The 20,006-nt window shown below is 35.4% G+C and overlaps 1 protein-coding gene across 2 annotated transcripts in view; it reads left to right on the top strand.

The window, feature by feature from the left end:
• The window catches only part of STIM2 (stromal interaction molecule 2), an 85,304-nt gene that overhangs the window by 23,635 nt on the left and 41,663 nt on the right, over positions 1-20,006 (top strand). For both annotated transcript variants that reach the window (XM_004681360.2, XM_004681359.2), the window contains exon 3: positions 6,659-6,773. In XM_004681360.2, the coding sequence (XP_004681417.1) occupies positions 6,659-6,773 (115 nt within the window). The remainder of the gene's footprint in view (positions 1-6,658; positions 6,774-20,006) is intronic.

The following is a 20,006-nucleotide window of genomic DNA, read 5'->3' as shown; positions in this document are numbered from 1 at the left end:
GTATTGCCAGTCCTGGGCCTTGCTGCCCTCCTTTCCTGGCCCTTTTCAGGACCACAGCATGACACTGCATTTATGCAGATTTTTTTTTTTTTTTTTTTGAGTTAAGTACAATTCAGATCATCTTCTGGAAGATCTCTGAGTTCCGGTGGGTACAGAAGCTATTCCCATTTTACAAATGCATTAAGGCTATAGCATTAGCTGTAACATGAACTTCATATGCCTACGTTGTTGTTATTACAGATGGGTGACATATAATTCATCATCCAAACTGGGATGCTAGTGAGAGGGAAAGAGGGTGCTGTTCTTCCACCAGGAAAACAGGCGAAAGTGAGAACCGTCCAGGGTGAATGGGCCCGTGTGATTTCCTTGTTGTATGTCTGCCTGATATAGTCTGCTTTCTACTATACTTACCTCTATCTGTGCCTTGCTCCTTTACTAAGTTGTTTTTGATCTAAATATTGATCTCAACACTGAGTAAAGATTTGCGCTATTACTAAAGCTTGGATCTCCCTCAGTTTAATCACGGCAATTCCTTTATATTATGTAGCTGTTTTTCTATTAATGTGACACTCAGGCATTTTTCTGTCCCTTTTTCTTAGAGTCAGGTGATCTTTTTTTGGTCATTCTCTAGAATATTATAGCTTAACAGTGTGTTCTACATTAACTTAAAATATTGCTCATTGACCTTTTTATTGACTTAGAAATGTTTTTAGTTGTAAGTTTCCTGACTACCAAATTTTCATATATGAAGAATTGTATGTAATAGTCTAAGTTTTCTTACAGACTTATCCAGTGTTTGATCTGCCAGAATTCTTCCCTGGGTTTAGTACCATAGTTGTGTTCAGAAGACCGTTTTGCTCTAGAAATCTGTTTGTTCTTAAGATAAGGTACTGTGATATATCAGGGAGTAAATTGTCTTTAGGTAAATTGTCTTATCCTCAGATAAATCCACCATGTTTTCCAAATATTGCATCATGGTTTGAAAAGCATATGTATTGCCTCACATTATTTACAGTGATTTTAGATAGGCAGGACTGATGGTAACCCTGTTTTATAAATGAGGAAACTGAGGCTTCGGTACATAAGGTGAAAATGAAGAACTGAGACTGAGCCAACAATCTTAGTGCACTTTCTAGCACATGTTTAGATAAGAGTTCTAGGTCCTTTTCAAAGAAAAAAACCTGTATTCAATTATTGAGTTTTGGACGTTGAAAGAGCCTCCCTGTATATATTCTTAAACTATGTTTATATTAATGATCTCAGTTTTAGTTGGAAAGCTCCTGATACTGATAGAAGCTGTTTCACTAGGATTTCATACCTGCTTGATCCATAAACATATCGACTTAATCTTCTGTGTTATCTTAAGCTTAGCTGGAGAATTCACCTTTTGTCAATCTAATGATTACTCTTTCCGCTGTTAATTAATCCTGTATTTCATTTAGGCTTTCTTAGCTGGCCTTGATATTTCTCATGACCTGGTAGTGGTATTACCAAATGTTAATAACTTTCCTTTTACTACTCCTCTCTGAGCTTCTTACCATGATGCTTGGTTCAGAGGGTGAATCTATAGGGCTGTTAAACTCAACTGATAATAAAAACCTTTCCAAACTGAAATTTTTTTTTACCTTGATCCTGAAAGTTTTAAAAACAATTGGGAGACATGCCTAGACTTCTGATGAAGGGCACTGTGGACCATTGAGTCAAACCAAACTACATTTAATGTGTTAAACTATATATATGTATATTATTGAATAAGTCTGGGACCGAATGAAGGAATGGGGATGGACCTCTTGAACTTACCACGAGTAGGGTATGTGTCATACATGTGTAATTAAAGTTGTTATGACAAATTATATACTATTAATACACATGAATTGTGGAAGTTCTGTTGTATTTCAGAAGAGGGAGTCCACATCTGTTTTGGGAGTATCAAGAAAAGCTTGGAATAACTCAAAAAGGGGGATAGAATTCCTTGAGGTAGACCTTTGGAAATAGATATGGTATTTACAGATAGAGACAATAGGACACCCCAAGGTAAAGGGGTAGAGTAGGGAAAAGACTAAAGCAATAATGTTGGATACTAATTTATACAAGAGTGAATAATTCATTCTGACTGAGTATGGTGTTGTGAGGATAGGGTTGAAAAGAACTTGTTTTTTTTTTTTTCCTTGCTCTGACTTATTTCTCCTTTGGTGATTCTTTCTTTTCTTGAAATTTTAAGTTTATGTTGTATATAAAATTTGTTTTTAGACTTCTTTTTTTAAGAGCAGTTTTATATTTACAACAGCTTGGAGAGGGAGAAACAGATTTCCCAATTACCCTGCTCACCGGGGCCCCCCCCCCAAAGGGTCATAGTCTCTCTCATTGTTACCCCAACCCACCAGGCTAGTGAGTAGTGAGTAATTTTTTTTTCTTATGCCAAGGATGAACTGACATTGACATGTCATAATCACCCAAAGTCAGTAGTTTATTTTAGGCCTCACTTTTATACATAGTATGATTTGCACATATCATAGAGAATATGTCCTAAAAATCCCCAGTTTCATATCTTTCTTTTCTCCCTTTTTTTCTGCAGCTAGTATTCCCATTATGTATATGTTAATGACTTTTGCAGTTGTCATATAGTTCTTTGATATTCTGGGTCCCTCCGCCCTCCCGAGTCTTTGTTCTCCTTGCTGTTTTTCTAGGTTTCTACTGATAGATCCTTTGGCTCACATTTTTCCCTCAGCCATGTCCAGTCTGTGAATAACTGCATCAAAGATATTCTTTCTTCTACTAATATTTCTTATCTCAGGCATTTCTTTCTAGTTTTTTTCTTAGGATTTTCACCACTGATGGCCCATGTATTCTTACATACTGTTAGCTTTAGCCATTAGAACCCTCATATTGGTCATAGTTTTAAATTCCTGGTCTTATAATTCTGACATCCCTGCTATGTCAGGTTCTGATACTTATCCTATCTTTGGAAATTGTGTGTGTGTGTGTGTGCGTGTTACTTTTTGGAGTGCCTTGTACATTTTCTCTTGATCACTAGATAAATGTATGGGGTAAAAGCTGCCTGTGATTAGGTCTCATAAGTATTTCTCATTTTTGATCTTTTCTTCCTCCTTAGGTGGTACAGAAAGGCTAGAGTGATTTTATCTATTTTGTTTCAATATCTAAAGTGGTACTTTAAGAATATTGAGCAATTTTAGCTTTATAAATGTCTGATTCTCTAAAATATATTTGAACCCCATCAGCACAGTCAAGGTGAAAATCATTTATTCACTCTTTAAAATTCAACAAGTTACAACATTGATTATCAAAATCATCAAAATAATTATATTGTCAAACACTTCTATGTATTATGTATACATTTTAAAATTAGTTCATGACCATGTGTAATTTTTTATTTTATTCATTGTCTGGAGGAGAAATATGAAACTAAAGATAAGTACTACAAATATCTCACAGTAGTGCAGTCAAGTTTTTAATTTATCAGGCTCTAAAGTCTGAACAATTAACTGTTAAGAGAAATCATTTTTCCTTGGCATTGATGTCTTAAATTTGTGTATTTAAAAATAAAAGGGGAAACACAGATTTAACATTGTAATGTTGAGGAAATCAGAACAGTCATTGTGTAGTCCAGGCCTGCAGAACCAACGCTGGAAAGTGACCAGGCACCGAGGTAGTTCCTGGTACCGTTTATTACTTTCTGTGTGCTTACCTCTGTTCTCTTTCTTTCTGTGCTCGCTGTGTTGGCATCCTCTGTTCTTCCTGCTTAGCCATTTAACTTCCCATAAAATAGTACCTTTAACACTAGTATCTTTCTTACTCTCAAAAGTCCAGAGCTGTGGCCAAGTGACCCAACTTTTCATGTTCTGAATTGTATTTTTTTGTGAGAAATAATAATAGTCAAATTCTGGATTGTTTTCTTCTGTATCAAGGTCTGTTCTTTGATCAGATCGCTATGGCAGTGCTAGGTAGAGAAGGGGGTGACTGGACACATTCAGGGATCTACACTAAAGTTAGTAGTTTGTTCTTAGAAAAAGAGGTATGTCGAATAGGGCCCCAAAATGTATGTCCTGATAACATGTTTCAGATTTCATTAAAGCAGTATCATGAAAATTATACCACAAATATAAAATGCAAATATAAATACAAATATTAAAAACAAACAGCACCTGCAAAATAAAACATATAAAATAAATATATAAGAAAGTGATATTAAAGCTAACTTTCTACAACTGAATATACATGGTTTTAAATATTATTAGAATTTGTTAAAAGAATTATCTAATTTTTTTTTATCTTACAACATATAAACATTCACTAGTCATTTATTTATTGAACACTCCTTTATTTGTATTGTCAATTCAGGTTTTCTTATAGTTGATTTAGATAATAATGAGATGTGTTTGTCAAGGAAGTCTGCTGTATTTGCCTGTACATTATTTGTAGATTTGCTTCATAGAATTTCAGTTTCTATTTTCAGATTTCTTCGCGGATTTCAGTCAATAAGAACTGTTTGTTGCTTTGCCATGCATTTTCAGTGCTGTCCTAGCCTGCCTGATGATGGCTTGTTCTTCTCTAGGGTACTGGGAAGAGGGCTTCATGGAGGTTGATGTTTGTAGTATACTTTCAATCCGGCATTTTCAACTTAGTTTTAATATTATATATTCTTAATTATAGTGTATTCTGCTGTTTTATGATCAAAATGGTGAAGATTTTTGAGATAATAGAATAACTTTATTTATATATGATTATGAATTGTGTTATATTGGGGTGATGCTTTAAAACAAAAGTATGTATTAATTTAAAATGATTATTCCAGAGAAATAAAATATAATGTGTGCTTCTTAGTTTGTACCCCACTTTCTTTGGAATTAGTTTTTTATACCATGTAAACCATAGATACCTTCATAAGTTTTTCTACTTGCTTTTTCTGATATCTTAATTGTTTTATTTAGTACATAATTTGGCAGGTACTGATCCACTCATTTTGGACTTCCTTAAGTTGTTAGGTATCTATAATGCCACAGCTAGCCTATAAAAATTAACATTATGTTCTATAATATATTGACCCTGAAGAACTCTACTTTTGGTTTTCTTGTATTCATATAGTAAATAGAATTTCTTAGGCCATTAATTGATTGTTAGTTTTCTTTATGTATCACTTAAATGAAATAGTTGTTTGTTTCAATTGTAGACCACTTTCTCCCTGTTCTGTCCATTATCATGACTAGAATTTCTTTTTAGTTTTTGTACCTCTTCCAAGATAGGCACAGTTTCTAGACATCTCAATAGCAGTGATTTTTCCAGGTTTCTCTACTGGATTTGAAGGTGTCAGTCAGTAATAGCAGGAGGGATGGTGAAAATAGGGACAGGAAGAGGGAGGGTGGCAATGAAGTATAAATCCCTTTAGAAATAACTTTTAAAATGTGGCATTTTAAAAAAAGTTGCAAGGTGCTATTTAGGATGGTCGTATATTGACTTTCTAGATAAGTGCTTTTCAAATTATCTGTGGTGAAGGACCAGATTTTTTTTTTTTTTCATTTCCAGTTCTTTATACATAGGACCTACACAGTAAATATGTGTATCCCATGCTTGAGTCCAATGCTTTGAAAACAGTCTAATTGTGATACAGTTTCTAGTGGACTGTGTCTATAATTGTAGCTTATTATCAGTTTGCTGACACCGGTCCTCTGATCATATGTTGGATGATGTTATTGACCATAAGGCCTTGTTTCTTCATTCACTTGAGACTCAATAAAGTGATTGCTCAATACTGTATAGTACTAGAATTTTCTTTTTCAGTTTCAGTAAAAACTACTCAATCAGAATGTGGTTTTGCAATTATATGTGATAGCTTAAAAGGTAGGAGAATGTGGAAATATGATGCAGTTATTGATGTATTTGTTACATTTTGAAACAGTCCTGTTACAAACTTTAGTAAAAATGCATACTATTGAGGCTGTATATTATTCACTTGAGCCTAACCAAACTGCTTAGGTTGGAATCTGAGCTCTTGTTCATTATTTTTTATCTTTGGGAAAATTACTGGGCCTTGGTTTTCTCATCTATAAAATGGGGACACATAATACTTTACACATAAAACTGTAAGTTAGGCCCTCCCTGGTGGCACAGTGGGTTGGAGTACAGCACTGAGAAGCTAAAGCCACTTCAGCATGAGTTCGACCCCCACCCCGAAGGTGACCCACATGGCCTGGCAGACTTTTCCTGACCCGCCTGCTGCTCCCCTCAGCAGTACTTGGTCGATCTGCCTGTTCTGCTTCCCATTCTGTCTCTGGTGAATCCTCTCACTGCCTCTGCACTTCTGGCCTGTACCCCAGTTCTGTATGCATACATCAATAAATCTTAAACTGTAAGTTAAATGTGTGTGTGTGCATGTACTATATTGGTACTTACTAGTGTAGGATAGTATCAAGGAAATAATGAGCATTCAGTAAGTACTTTTATTGCTATTATTATATTGGCTAGTAAAACACATTTCACAGCTGCATTTATAAACACGTAAGAAGAATATGAGTATAAACTATCAAAAATGTACCAGTTATCGAAAATCACTACCCACTGGATTTCAATTTTTCCTCTGTTTATAAAAAGAGACTAAATTAGTCCATTAAGTATGTGTAATTTAGTGTTTTCTCTTTTATAGTTTATTAGAGAAGATATGAAATACAAAGATGCTACTAATAAACATAGCCATCTGCATAGAGAAGATAAGCACATAACTGTGGAAGATCTTTGGAAACAATGGAAAACATCGGAAGGTAAGACTGTCCTACTGATCTGTAACTCTCACCTGCCATCTGTTTTGCTTAGCTATTGTTAACTCACTAATTGCATATGGTTTTGTTAAAAATTACATTTTTGTGAGATTATTTGTGTTTCAGTAAATAATATTGCCATTTTCTATTTGGAACATGATTTTTGTCTTAGGAGTCACTAAGAGTTATTCTGTTTTCAGATAATTTGATATTTTACAGTAGCTCAAGTAAGGTAACAAATAAGAGTTTAAAGTGTAGAACATTATTTCATGTGTTTAATTTTATTGTGAAAGGATTATCAAAAAAATATGGAGCCCAATTTTTTTTTTTTTTACTTCTAGAGAACAGTTTTATTTTTTTTTTAATGATTTAATTATGTGTTTAGAACTGGGGCACAGGCCGGAGGTGCAGGAGCAGTGAGAAGATTCACCAGAGACAGAGCAGAACAGGCAGATCGATGAAATACACCGCTGAGGGGAGCAGTGGGCAAGACCGTAGAAGTCTGTTGCACCATGTGGGTCTCTTCTGTGGTGGGGATTGAACTGTCACTGAGACAGCTGTGGCCAGCACCTCAGTGCTGCACTTTGACCCATTGTGCCACCAGAGAGGGCCTATGGAGAACAGTTCTTTAAAGTCTTTAGAGTAGACAGAGAACTTTTAGCTTTTCCTTAAGTTAGCTCTTTATGGAGTCTTCTAATATTGCATGATAAGGTTATATACATATTCTTCCTTTTTCTACCCTTAAGTCCTCCAGCTGCCTTGTGGACAATAATTGTTTTATGTCAGGAAGCATAATACTAAAACCTGAATTTGATCCCTGATACTAGGAAGCTACTAGTATTAAAAGAGAAAAAAAAAGCCCACTAAGCTTGCTTGCATACTTATTTATTTATATGTTTATTGAGTCACAGAGTCAAACAAAATGTCTTTTTTTCTCATGTTTATATATATATGTTTATCAAAGTCAAGTGATTATGTCATAGTATATATATATATTTTCCTGTGAGTTTGAATACAAGAATGAATTAAAATGAGGCTGAAACAGATTACTAAGTAAGAATATAAAGAAATAATAAATTTACTAAATTGCCAGTGGTAGCATTTGGAAATAGGAAATTACAGAAAGCCTTACCACCAGTGCTCAGTATTTTTATTAATATATAAGAATATTTCTTGGTTACGTTTTTGTCTTCAATTTTTAAAAGGGGCATCTGTTGAAATATACTCAAATGAAGACTACAGAAGGAGTGAAAAAATATTACCACTGACTTAGATATGTTGACTCAAAAATATGTCTCCCTGGGAGAAATTGCTATAATGGTCGAAAACTTTATATGAAATATCTCAGAAATGTGTAGACTTTGCTTAAGGAATTGGAACTGTATTAAATAGTCTGGCCCACCCTGGTGGTACAGCAGGTTACAATGCAGCAAGCTAGCTGTAGCTGTTTCAGTGTGCGTTTGATCCCCAGCCCTAGAGGTGACCCACATGGTGCAGCAGACCTCTCCTGACCTGCCTGCTGCTCCCCTCAGCAGTACACTTCATCAGTCTGCCTGCTCTGCTCCCCACTCTGTCTCTGGTGAATCCACTCACGGCCCCTGTACCTCTGGCCTGTACCCCAGTTCTGTATTCATAAATAAATAGATATTAAAAAAATTGGATTAAAAGTAGTCTGATGCTGTGGGCTTTCCTGGTGGCATAGGGGTTAAGTCTCAGCCTATCATGCTATGACTGCTGCAGCCTGAGTTCTATCCTCAGTAAGAGAGGTGACCCACATATGGCACAGCAGACCTCTCCTGTCTTCCCCACTGCTCCCCTTAAGATCTGCCTGTTCTTCTTCCCACTCTGTCTCTGATTAATCTCAAACACACTCAACCTCCACACCTCTGGCCACTACCCCAATTTTTCTAAGTAAATCTTTTTTAAAAAGTCTGCTGCTAGTGGCATGTTTTGTAATTTGGATTTGTGATAAGTTGAACCCCATTTGCTATGATTGGATGAAGGAAAAAAGATTTGACCCCTTGCCCTCTTCTCATCATCACATGTCGTGCTGCTAACTGATTCAGCCCCCATCTTTTGACTTGGTAATTCCTATGTATATTTGTACTTCACTGTAGTCTGTTCGTCATTTAGCAGAGTAATCTATTTAAAATATAAATATAAACCAGATCTGCTCAGTACCCTGCAGTGGTTCCTTGTCAGTCTCAGCCTGATCTGGCCTCTTCCCTGTCTTATTCTGCCCTGTTTATCTCTCTGTCACTGTGTTCTATCCCAGCTGGATGTTCCATAGCTGCAGGAGTACAGATGTCCTCATGGAGAGCTCCCTCATATCCTTTATTAAAGTCTTTATAAAGGGCTTGTCTCTCAGTGAATTCCTCCCTGACCACTCTACTTAAAATTGCAGACTACATTCTTCCCCTCTTCCCCTGCCCCGACCCCTTTACACTTGCTTTTTGGCGCTCCCAATCCCTCTTACTCAGCTTCACACTTTCATTTTTCTTCGTATCATGTATCCCTGTCTAAGATAGATTATATAATTGACTTACTCATTCTGTTTGTCTTGCTTCTCTTTTTACTCTGTGCCTGAACATGTAAACTTCACACAGCAGGGGGTCTTTGCCTATCTTGTTTTTAAAGTGTCCCAAATATGAAGGGATTCTGCCCTCTGTCCTTTTGGTTTCCTACCCTCATGAGTGTGCTGAGATCTTTTGTAATCTATGAGATCACAAATCTCCTCCTCTAGATTTTCACCTTAATTTCCAACCTTTAAAATTGAACCACAAGGATAGTGAGATTTCCCCCTAAATCTTTAAAGACTTGGCCTAATTATCTACTCTCCCCTCTTTTTCTCCAAGCTCAAATCTCTCACATAACCTTCTTAATGGATTAGAGCTTGGGATAAGGAAACTTAGAACTGCTACTAAGCTAGCAGTATGGGAGGGGAAAGAGAAGAATGAAGTGAAATAAGCCTCTTTGGGAAGCTTTCTAGTGACCTCAATACATGTTACTTTTTTTTTTTTTTCCACTAAAGGGATCATGTAAAGATGAGGCATTCTTGCTAGATCAGTGGTTTTTAAAAATCACAGATTGGCAAGCTTCAGGTTTCCTGGAAGTTTCTCATGGACTGGGCATGCTATATGTACAGGATTGACTTTTTTTTAAATGTGGTATTCTTTGTCTCTGCTTAAGAGTTCTCGCGTGGAACAGAAAAAATGGTTCTTGTGAAGTGGTTGGGAAATTGCTGATGTAGAGTTTACAAAGTACTTCTAGCAATAACATGTAATACAAGGTTGTTTGGTTGAGTATGACTATAAATATATACACATGTACCCATACACCTTCACACTTGTACACACAGTTGTACTGGTCATATTTGGCCCATTATATTATCTCCAGTGCCTAGAACAATACCTTTTTTAACTTCGATTTTCAGTAAAAATTTGCCAGATGAATGAACGACTGAATAAATAGTCAAATCGATAAACATTGCATAGTCATTAAGCTCATTAAATGCTTTGAGAATAGGAGTTTCTGTGAGAATGAAATACATGTATTCCTGAAAAAAATCTTTATTTTTCAAAATTATTAATTAAATTTCTTGGGGCAATGCATTGAGAGACTATTCAAAACCTATAGAACTTTGTAACCCTGCTAACAGTACTAATAAAAATACTGGCACAGGCAAAAGACATGTGAAACCCTTAATCAACAAATGGCATAGTGGGTATATGACTTTACATTAAAAATATAATTAAAGATAATAGAAAGAAGTATTAGGGAAGGTTGAGATTGAGACAAGCACAAAGTGCATGTAGATGTGAACTGAGGACAGAGTTTCTAAGACAGGCTGTGGCTAAATAGAACTGAAGAGGAAGAAGTGGTGAGCTGGCATTTTCATAGCTTGCAGTTTTGGCCTTCTGTGTACTTTCTGTGTACTTTCTGTTTGCTGTTACTTGATGACAGTGTGAGGAAAACTCAGGTGTGAAATGTTGAGACTTTTACTTCACTGACCTGATCCTTATTTAAGAAGCACATGAGCTAGTTTATGTTAGAGGAACACATGCAGCAGAAAACTTGTGTTATGTGCTAAGCAGACATTGCACTCGATTTTGGGTATTAAGAGATGAGTTTAACATGTCTTACTAGGAGCAAATAGTTGAGTAGGAAGGATGAACAAATCATTACAATATGTAAGTAATATGTACAATAACAGAGATAAGTATAGCATATAGAACTAGTGTACTGGTATGTTATAGAATTAAACACAGAAGGTAATGTTTGCTATAGATGTTAAGGAATGACTAGGAGTTCTGGAAGGGAGTTAAGTGGTAGGCCATAAATCACAGCCACTCTGTGGCTTTGTTTCTTGAAAATTTGCTATAAGTGGAAGAAGAGGTGTGTGAGCCTTCAAGAAATCTAAAAAATTAAATCCTGGTCCCATTGTTTATGAACATTAAGACAATTCACTCATAAAATGCAGTTCTTGTGAGATATAAATGAGTAACATAATAAAAGTGCCTGGCATAATTCATGGCAACACCTGGCAGGAACTTATTGAGTGTTGACTTATCTTTGTAATCATGCTGAAAAATTAAAGTGCTTAACTATGGGTAGAGTTATGAATATGTCTCATTATATTAATAAAATGAATAGATATGAGGGTAATTAGCACAGTAGTGTGTAGTTCTCTGAAGGCAACATGTGCTCAGGACCTTTATGAAATGTCAACGGGGAAAAAGCAAAAAGCAAAATCATGTTGCACAGAAATTGATCCTGCTCTCACATAGAACAATTCCCATGCGACCTGAATGTAGTTTTATATGTGTGTAGAGGCGCTTGGTTAGTTTGTATGTGGCACCACTTCATTGCCATTTTAAGAACTGATGTTAGATTTTGATCAACTAGATATGTTGTTAGAGTTAGTTAATATGTTCAAATATTTATCAGATAGCTAATAAAAAAAATGTAGGTAGAAAGTCATTGTCATGTGTAAGATTTAGGGACCATAGTGGATTAAAAGTTAAGTAATACTGTTTTTTAAAAATGATAACTCAATGGTTTAATAGATATTATAATGACAGCTTCCATGTAATCTTCCATCCTGTCCAACATGAGTTTTATCTTACCTGAAGTCACTGTAATTTGGATAGTTTACAGATTGAATAGACATTCAGAAAGTCTGTAGTTTCAATTTTTTTTTCAGGGTGGGATTAAAAATTTAAAGGAACATAATGTAATTGACTAATAGGGATCTGTAGATTTAATAAATGTTTTCAAGGTTATAGAAAGCCTAGCTAGACAGAAATAACCAAGAGTATTTTTTCTACTTATGACACCAAAAATGTAAATGTTACATAAAAAGAAATGTAAAGAAAAGAATTTCTGACCATGGATGTTAAATTTCCAAAAGTAAGGACAGTTATAAATATTTCCTTGATATAATTTCTTAATATTCATAGGATTTTCTTCTGGATATAAAAGTATAAGTGGATCTCTAAAGATTGAAGAAGTCTACCATCTGCTTTAGGTATGTACTGTTAGTTAAAATTAGACGAGAATAAAAATAATATACTAGAATGAGTTCATTTTATTGAGCATTCTCAGAAGAGTAACTCAAAATGTAAACCTTTCAGCAAGTAAGGGTAGTATTTTCTTTGTAGCATCCATTAACACAATATTTGTGTGTTTGCAATATACATACTATGCAATCATTATGGTAGGATTCTTGGAAGTAAAAGATAAAGACTTTCTCCTCAGGTGTGTGGAGGTTCCTTGAACTTTTAAAAATGGAGCTACCATCTTACCCAGCAATTTCTTTCTTAGGAATCTATCCAGAGGACACAAAAGATTACTCAAAAGGACACTTGCATCCCTGTATTTATTGCAGCACTATTTACAGTAGGTAAGGTATGGAAACAGCTCAAATGCCCCCAAAAAGAGGAGTGAATCAAGAAGATGTGGTACATATACACAATGACTATTACCCAGCATTTACAAAAGATAAACTTATGCCATTCACAGCAACATGGAGGGAGCAGGAAAGGATTATACTCAGTGAAATAAACCAGGAAGAAAGAGAAAAGTACCAGGTGATTTCACTTAAAGGAGGAATGCAGGGGAACCAAATAATGGATTAGGAAAAAAAAATTATAATAAGTTTAAAAACAAAATTAATAGGCAGCTATAAATCAGAGACACTCTGCAGGGGAGGGGGGAGGAAAGGGATCAAAATGGGAGTAAGAGCACAAGAGGCACTATGGTGATGGTGCACGGGTGAATTGGAGGCGGGAATTAAGCGGGAACTACACTTGAGAGAAGAAAGCATACATATACATTGTACAAAATGGAAGAAAGATGTATAAAACATATATGAAATTGAAAAAAAAAAGAATTTTTCCTTAGGAAGCTCACAGCATTGTTACATTTGCACAAATAGAATATTACTAGTCTAAAAGGTTTGATCAAATTGCAAGTTAAGTGTTACAACTATGGGCATTTAAGAGAATGTATAGATTTAGTGTGGGGAAAGTCTTCATTAGGAAGATGACTAAGATCTGAAGGAGACAATTTTTTTTAGAAATGAGAAAGAAAGGTTATACCCGACAAACAGCTTAGAGAGGGTTAGCACTTTAAAATGAGTAAACGAGATATAATTATAGACTTACATTTTATGTTCCTCAAATAAACATAAATTATAAATAAGAAATATAAGAATAATTAGTTTCAATATTTGTCTTTTGCGTTGACCATATTGCTTTGCCTTTCTGACTTTTTTGCATCCGTTACATGGGAATAAAAGTCATCCACCACATAAGGTTGTTGAACTATGTAAAGTGCTTATTAGCATAACACCTACCACATAGAAAGTGCTCAGTGACTACCCCATACACAAGTGAGCTATACTTGTGTTTTCAGTGTGAACATGGTACATGTGGGGACATTGGAGACAGATACTATTGAAAGGGGCATCTGAATTAAGGGAACAGTAGAAAATAGGGTCTCAGAGAATGAGGTAAAACTTGTGAGCCTTTGTATTTAAATGGCTGATGAGTAGCTCCAAGAATGGCAAGTAATATTCCATTCACATATCAGCCCTTACCAAGTGATACTGCTTGCCTGGATCATTGTCCCATTAGGATGTTCTTATTCTAGGAAATCTACAATGTAGTAAGAGTTATAGGAAGATGAAGTCATCACAGGTAAAAAGACTAACTTTGAGTTATATATAATTTGGATTTGAGTGGATAAATGAAAAATCATGAATCTTGAAAAGCGTTTTAAAGGAAGACTTGAAGCAACTTTCCTCCTGTTCAGAACAAATTCCATTTTTTTCCATTGTGATTTTGGACCCGTTGGACTTGACTGGGTTTATTTAACTGATTTATAGTGTAGACATTTTCTAATAGTTATTATGAACCATTACATTGCCCCCCACACTTAAGATATGCAGGTAAATAATTTTTCTGTCTTCTACCTGTGTAAGCTGGTTAGTGTAAAAAGGTCTCTTAACAAGTAACTCAGGGGTGTGCGATGGTCTATGGGTCACTTAGAATGGGCACTGTGAGTGCTGCCCTGCCTGCAACAGTTAAGGGCAGAGGAGTTGCCTTATGGAACATTTACCTTTCATTTCTTGTTACCTCTCCCCTGGGAAACCTTATGGGTTAACACCTTTAAGAATATTTGGATTAATATAGTACATTAGAAAAAAAAGACCTCAGTATACTCAGTATGCTTAAGATATTTGTGCTGTTTTATTAACTCAGGTTTTAAACAGCTTTCCAGCTTTCCAGCCATCATAAAGGTGCTGAATTTTCATTGTCCACAGAAAGTGGTTTATTTGAAGTTCTGTTCTAGAAGTAAGAGTCTAGTTTCAGAATGACAAATGTCATTGTTCGCATCACAAACAATCTTTTGTGGTCAAAGTTTCTGGTACATAGAGAATAGGTGAATAGCTGACATGAACATATTTACTCCATCAGTCAACATTTAAGTGTGCTTAATTTAACATGCGTTTTTGCTAGAGGAGTAGCAAAATCACCAACTTGCAAAACACTGTTCTCTGCTAATCAGAATTGGTTTTTGTCCTTTGATAAGGACAAGAGTGGCAACTTAGATTCCATTCACATAATCAGCCCTTATTCATTTATATCTGTTACTCACTTATAATCAAGTTTTATCTTCATGATTTCAGACAAGTCACAGTAAGTGCTGATAATCTTTCTTTATCATCAACCTATGCTAGCATTTTAGTTTCTCTGTTCCTCTGTTTTCAGACCTGTGCATCAGGGCTTAATTTTCAGGTTTTATTACAATGTCTTCTTTTCTGTTTCACTTTTATTGTTGAGCTTCTTACTTTAGCACCAAAACTTGACTTTTGGAAATTTAGGGTCACCACCTATAATGATTTGTTAGAATTTATAGCTTTTAATCTGTGGAAGATGCTTTATTTTAAGACAGCTTTGTCCTCCGTTTATAGATATTTCTTGGTTTTATTCTGTATTAGAGACTACTTACCAGTACAGGATGCAGTACCAACTGCCTGTCATATTTCTCTGAATTTTGGACTAGAGACAATTTGAGTTTCTGTTTGGTAGGAACACAGATAGGTATGTTGTGAGTTGGTTTTTTCCATCATGTAACAAATTTTCCATCATCATGTCATTAGATTTTTCTTATAGTTGAAGGAAATACTAGTCAGAAATTGTTTTATAATATGCCTTATGGTTTTCTATATACCTGAATTATTCTACATTTCTCCTCTGCTATGTTCACAGACTCAAGGGATACCTCAAGTTTGGAGTACAGTAAGAGAACCTTCTGCAGAAGGTAAAAATGAGGGCTGTCCATTTTTCGTTGTGATGGTCCATCTAGAGAAAACAGTAGATTTTCTTGGACATCCTCCCTTTCCCAAACAATTGGGAATGAATTCCAGGTGGATGTATGTTAAATTTTGCTTTACTTGACCTAGGTTTGGGAAGGTTGTGAGTAGAAGAGATTATGGTTACAGTTCTGGACGTTAAAATGTCTGTTATTGCAGGGGATTCACGATATTCTACTATAGGCAGGAAAATATTTATTCCTGCTTTTTAAAATAAGGGGCATTTTTGTTGATCATAGTAATCTCCTTTGTAAAGATGGCTGGTTTAACAAATCTTTTTGTAAATAAGTTTTATGCTAATTTGGGTCTTTAATCCCCTTTCATTGATTGGTACTAAGCAATTTAGGAGCAACTATAACATAAATAATACAAATTACTGGTAAAGTGAAAGCAAATATTTCAGAGAGACCCTTTTCAATTTGAATACAAACATGGCTTATTTCTACAAACTCTAAACATTTCTTTAATTCTGAAAGATACACATATATATTCTTATATGAACATGTTTGAGGGAGTGGATAATTAAAAACTCAGATAAAGCACATAATATGTATATATGTCTCATACTCAAAAATCTTTTCTCTTTAAGGATGCTTATTTGACTTTCTCATCTGACTTAGGTGCTCTTTAGGAAAGATCCTCAATAAACATTGTTTTAACATTTGGCCAGTTTTCTGTTTCTCTTACTCTTTGCATCAGTATGAATTCTTCCAAAATGTTGAAATAGGGGACCATTTAAATACTTTGATTCAGTGTTTAAAAAAAGCTGCTTAATTAAGTTATTAGCTTCAAATTAAGAGTCTGAATCATCTGACAGTAAATGTGAAGAAAATGAATGCTTTATTTACATCTGTTTTTCCCTTACCATGTCAGCCTAAAAAAAAAGTACAAAATAGGTGCTTATCATTAGGGGTTTACAGCTGCTTGAAGACTGTATTCTAAAGCAAAATTAACTATACAGAATTGTGCTTCACTCACATGAATGTCTAACATTTAAAATCACATTAATTAAAGAGTTCTCCTGGATAAGAATAATAGCCACTTGGGGAATATTGCTGGCCAGGTAATGGCAGAGGTTTTCTACTGAAATAATCACAGAGACATGGGGGGGAGGGGGAGGAGAGGCGGTGAATCAGGAAGGTATAGTGGCTTGAAAGTCTAGAAAGAGGAGTTTCAAATCTGGAAGATGGGTGCACAATTGTGGGCATAGTTTACCACACTGTAAAGTATATGCCTAGTGCCTTGGTGAGGAATGCTGTTTAAGGTCTTCCTGGTAATCAGAATAGATATGTTTCTAAGGAGATGTTTTGTACTTATCCTCTGCCTGAGTCCTGTTATCTTCACTGTCTTCTTTTCATAGTTGTTATTAAGGACCTCATGTATATTTTATACACACTTAGTTGCATTTTATTTACCTGGCTCGTTGATATTCTTCCTGTTTTATTTTCTTACGGTACATGAATCTTTGTAAGTCATTTCTTCTTTTTCTGTCTCTCTGGAATAGAGAGAGGAGAGATGATGACTAGTTATTCTGGAGAAATACAATGATTGGAAAAAAGCTATGAGATTTTTAACAAGAAAGTCATTATTAATTCACAATCAGTTTAAACTTTGGTATATGGAATTGGTCAAACTCGAAAAAAAATTTTTACAAATTACTTACCAGAAGTAGGCCAAATGTTCATTAATAGATAAATGGATAAATAAGAGATGGCAGGTATATAAAATGGAATATCTTTCAGCCTTAAAAAGGAAGGAATTTACAACATGGATGGACCTTGAAGACCATAAGCTAAGTGAAATTAGCCAATCACAAAAACCAATATTGTATGATTCCACTTAATTGAAGTACCTAATATAATAAAAATCAGAAACAGAAGTAAAACTGTAGTTACCCTAGATTGGGGAAGGGGAGTAGTTCATTAGGTACAATGTTTAGAAGGTTTGCAAGTTGAAAAGAGTTCTGGAGATGGAAGGTGAACAATGTTAATATACTTAGTAACACCAAACTATAAGCTCACTAAAGAGCAAGATGGTAAATTTTATATTATATGTTTTACCACAATAAAAGATGAGAGTGAATACATATGATGTAGAAACACTGGGGATACTCTTTAAGAATAGAGAAGAAAATGGAGGGAAATTGAATGGTAGTTGCAAATAGGTATAGGTAATATGATCAAGTAAAGGGTTTTCTTAAGAGGTTGTATTAGACTATGCTTTAAGAAAAGTGAAAACATTTTGCTGGCATTTCAAAAAGTAAAACATTCAAAATTTCAGTTCAGAAAGTATTTTATTCAGAAAGTACTATTGCTATATGTAACAGTTGGTAATTGAATGTATAGCTTATTACATCTTTCCAGTTAATGTCAGCACTTATTTTTTTCAGGCATAATTGAGTTGGTATATGGATTGAAAAGATTTTCTTAGTTTAATAAAAAGTGAATTTAAGACAGGCAAAAAATTTGTTGACAGTAATTCTCTGCTGCTAGATGGCACTGCTTCATAGGAATGCCATTAACTATTTTCAAATCCTTTGTAGAATTATATCCCATGAAGAATTTGAGTAAAGAGTCTTCTGAAACAATTGAACTTTTCTTGAATTCTAGAGGGGGGTGGGGACTGGACATGGCTGGGAAAAGGAGAAATTGAGGGAAGGGTAAGTAATTAGAGTGAGGAGGCTCAAGAAATTACCTATCCTTAGGGGCCTCCCTGTGACATAAGGGTTAATTCTTAGTGCTGTCACCACTACAACCTGAGTTCTATCCTCTCTAGGGAGCTACCCACATGGTGCAGTAGACTGCTCCTGGCTTGCCTGCTCCCGCCATCAGCGTATGTTTCCATACATCTGCCTGTTCCGATCTTTACTCTTGTTTCTGGTGAATCCTCTCACCATCCCCCTCTGTCCTCCACCCCAGTTTTTGTATTCATAAATAAAATAAATCTTTTTAAAAAAGCATTGGAGTGTGAATATTAGAAAACTAAATGCTTAATAAATTCTTGTGCACAACTGATTGTTGAGCATGCTCTGTTGAGTAGATTGAAGTTATAGTGAACTGTAGTGAACTATTTTATTTTTTACTACAGAGCTCTCTAGTAGATTTTTTGTTTTAATGAGATTCAAATTGCCTCAGTTGATAGGATTTTTTTTATAAGGGTACTCTGTTGTGAATGATTTGATTATTGGCAAGTCAGACTTACTTGGCGTTATTCATCCAGTAAGTCATTAAAAATCTATTTAGATCTTCTGTGAGACAGGCATAATCAAGATTTTGAAGATGATAGAACATTGAACAAAATAGGTATTCAGCTCATGGAGTTTCGACACTCTTAGGGAGACAGTGAACAACTTCTCACATGTAGGTGTAGATACACTCACATGACTTTACAACAGATAAGTGATAGGATAAAAGTAAAGCAGAGTAACCCATAGTCAGTGACTAACCAGGGAGAGGACTGTTTAATAATGTAATCACAGAGGAACTCTCCAAATAAGTGACATTTGGTTTTAAACTGAAGTGATAAGAAAGAGTGAGCCCAGAGAAGAGATGGTAAAGTGTATTTTAGATTTAGGGATCAACCAGGTGAAGGCCCTGAGACTGGCTTTATCTCAAATTATTTACGGGACTGTATGAAGGTTAGTTAAAACTAGCAGGTCATAGGGAAGGGGATAATGGTGGGGGTCAAGTAAGGTAAGTGAAATAGAAGGGAAAAATCTTACAGGACATAGTAAGACCCAGTAAAGAATTTGGGATTTATTCTAAGTATGTAAGTATATTGCAAATATAGCTCCACTTAGGAGTTTTGAGAACAGTAGCGATAGGCTTTATGCTTTGAAAATACCAGTATTATTCTAGTTACTGTGTAGAGGCAGGTGTTGAAGAGGGGGTCTGTTGAACCTCCTGTGGTGAACCGGTGGTGAACTGGTGAGAGGTGATAGTGGCTTGGTGAGGAGGGAAGTAGCCAAGAGATCTGATTTTTGATAGAGTTTGAAGGAGTAACTGATAGGATTTGCTGTGGGGTTGAAATTTGGAAGTTGGTGGGGAGATGAGGACAGGAGTTAGGGTGGCACACCTATGTATCTGTGGTATTAAACTTTCTTGAATATGGGGGCAATTAAGTAGACTCAGTTGTGGGGTTGATTGTGGAGAAAAAAGTGAGAAAAAACAAAATTGTAATGCACGAAGTAGAACAACTGAATGCTAAGAGGTCAAGAGGCAGAGAAGGAGCCAAGAAAAAAAAGAAAGAAAAATGGACCAATGAAAGATGAGGAGAGCCAGGAGAATGGAAGGTCCTGGTAGTCTGTGAAGGAAATGTTTTAAGAAAGAGGGCATAATTAATGCTAGCTATTCCTGAAG

The sequence above is a fragment of the Condylura cristata genome, unplaced genomic scaffold, assembly GCF_000260355.1.
Source record: "Condylura cristata isolate star-nosed mole 26May11 unplaced genomic scaffold, ConCri1.0 scaffold00012, whole genome shotgun sequence".
NCBI lineage: Eukaryota > Metazoa > Chordata > Mammalia > Eulipotyphla > Talpidae > Condylura > Condylura cristata.
This window is presented reverse-complemented; position numbering and strand designations above follow the sequence as displayed.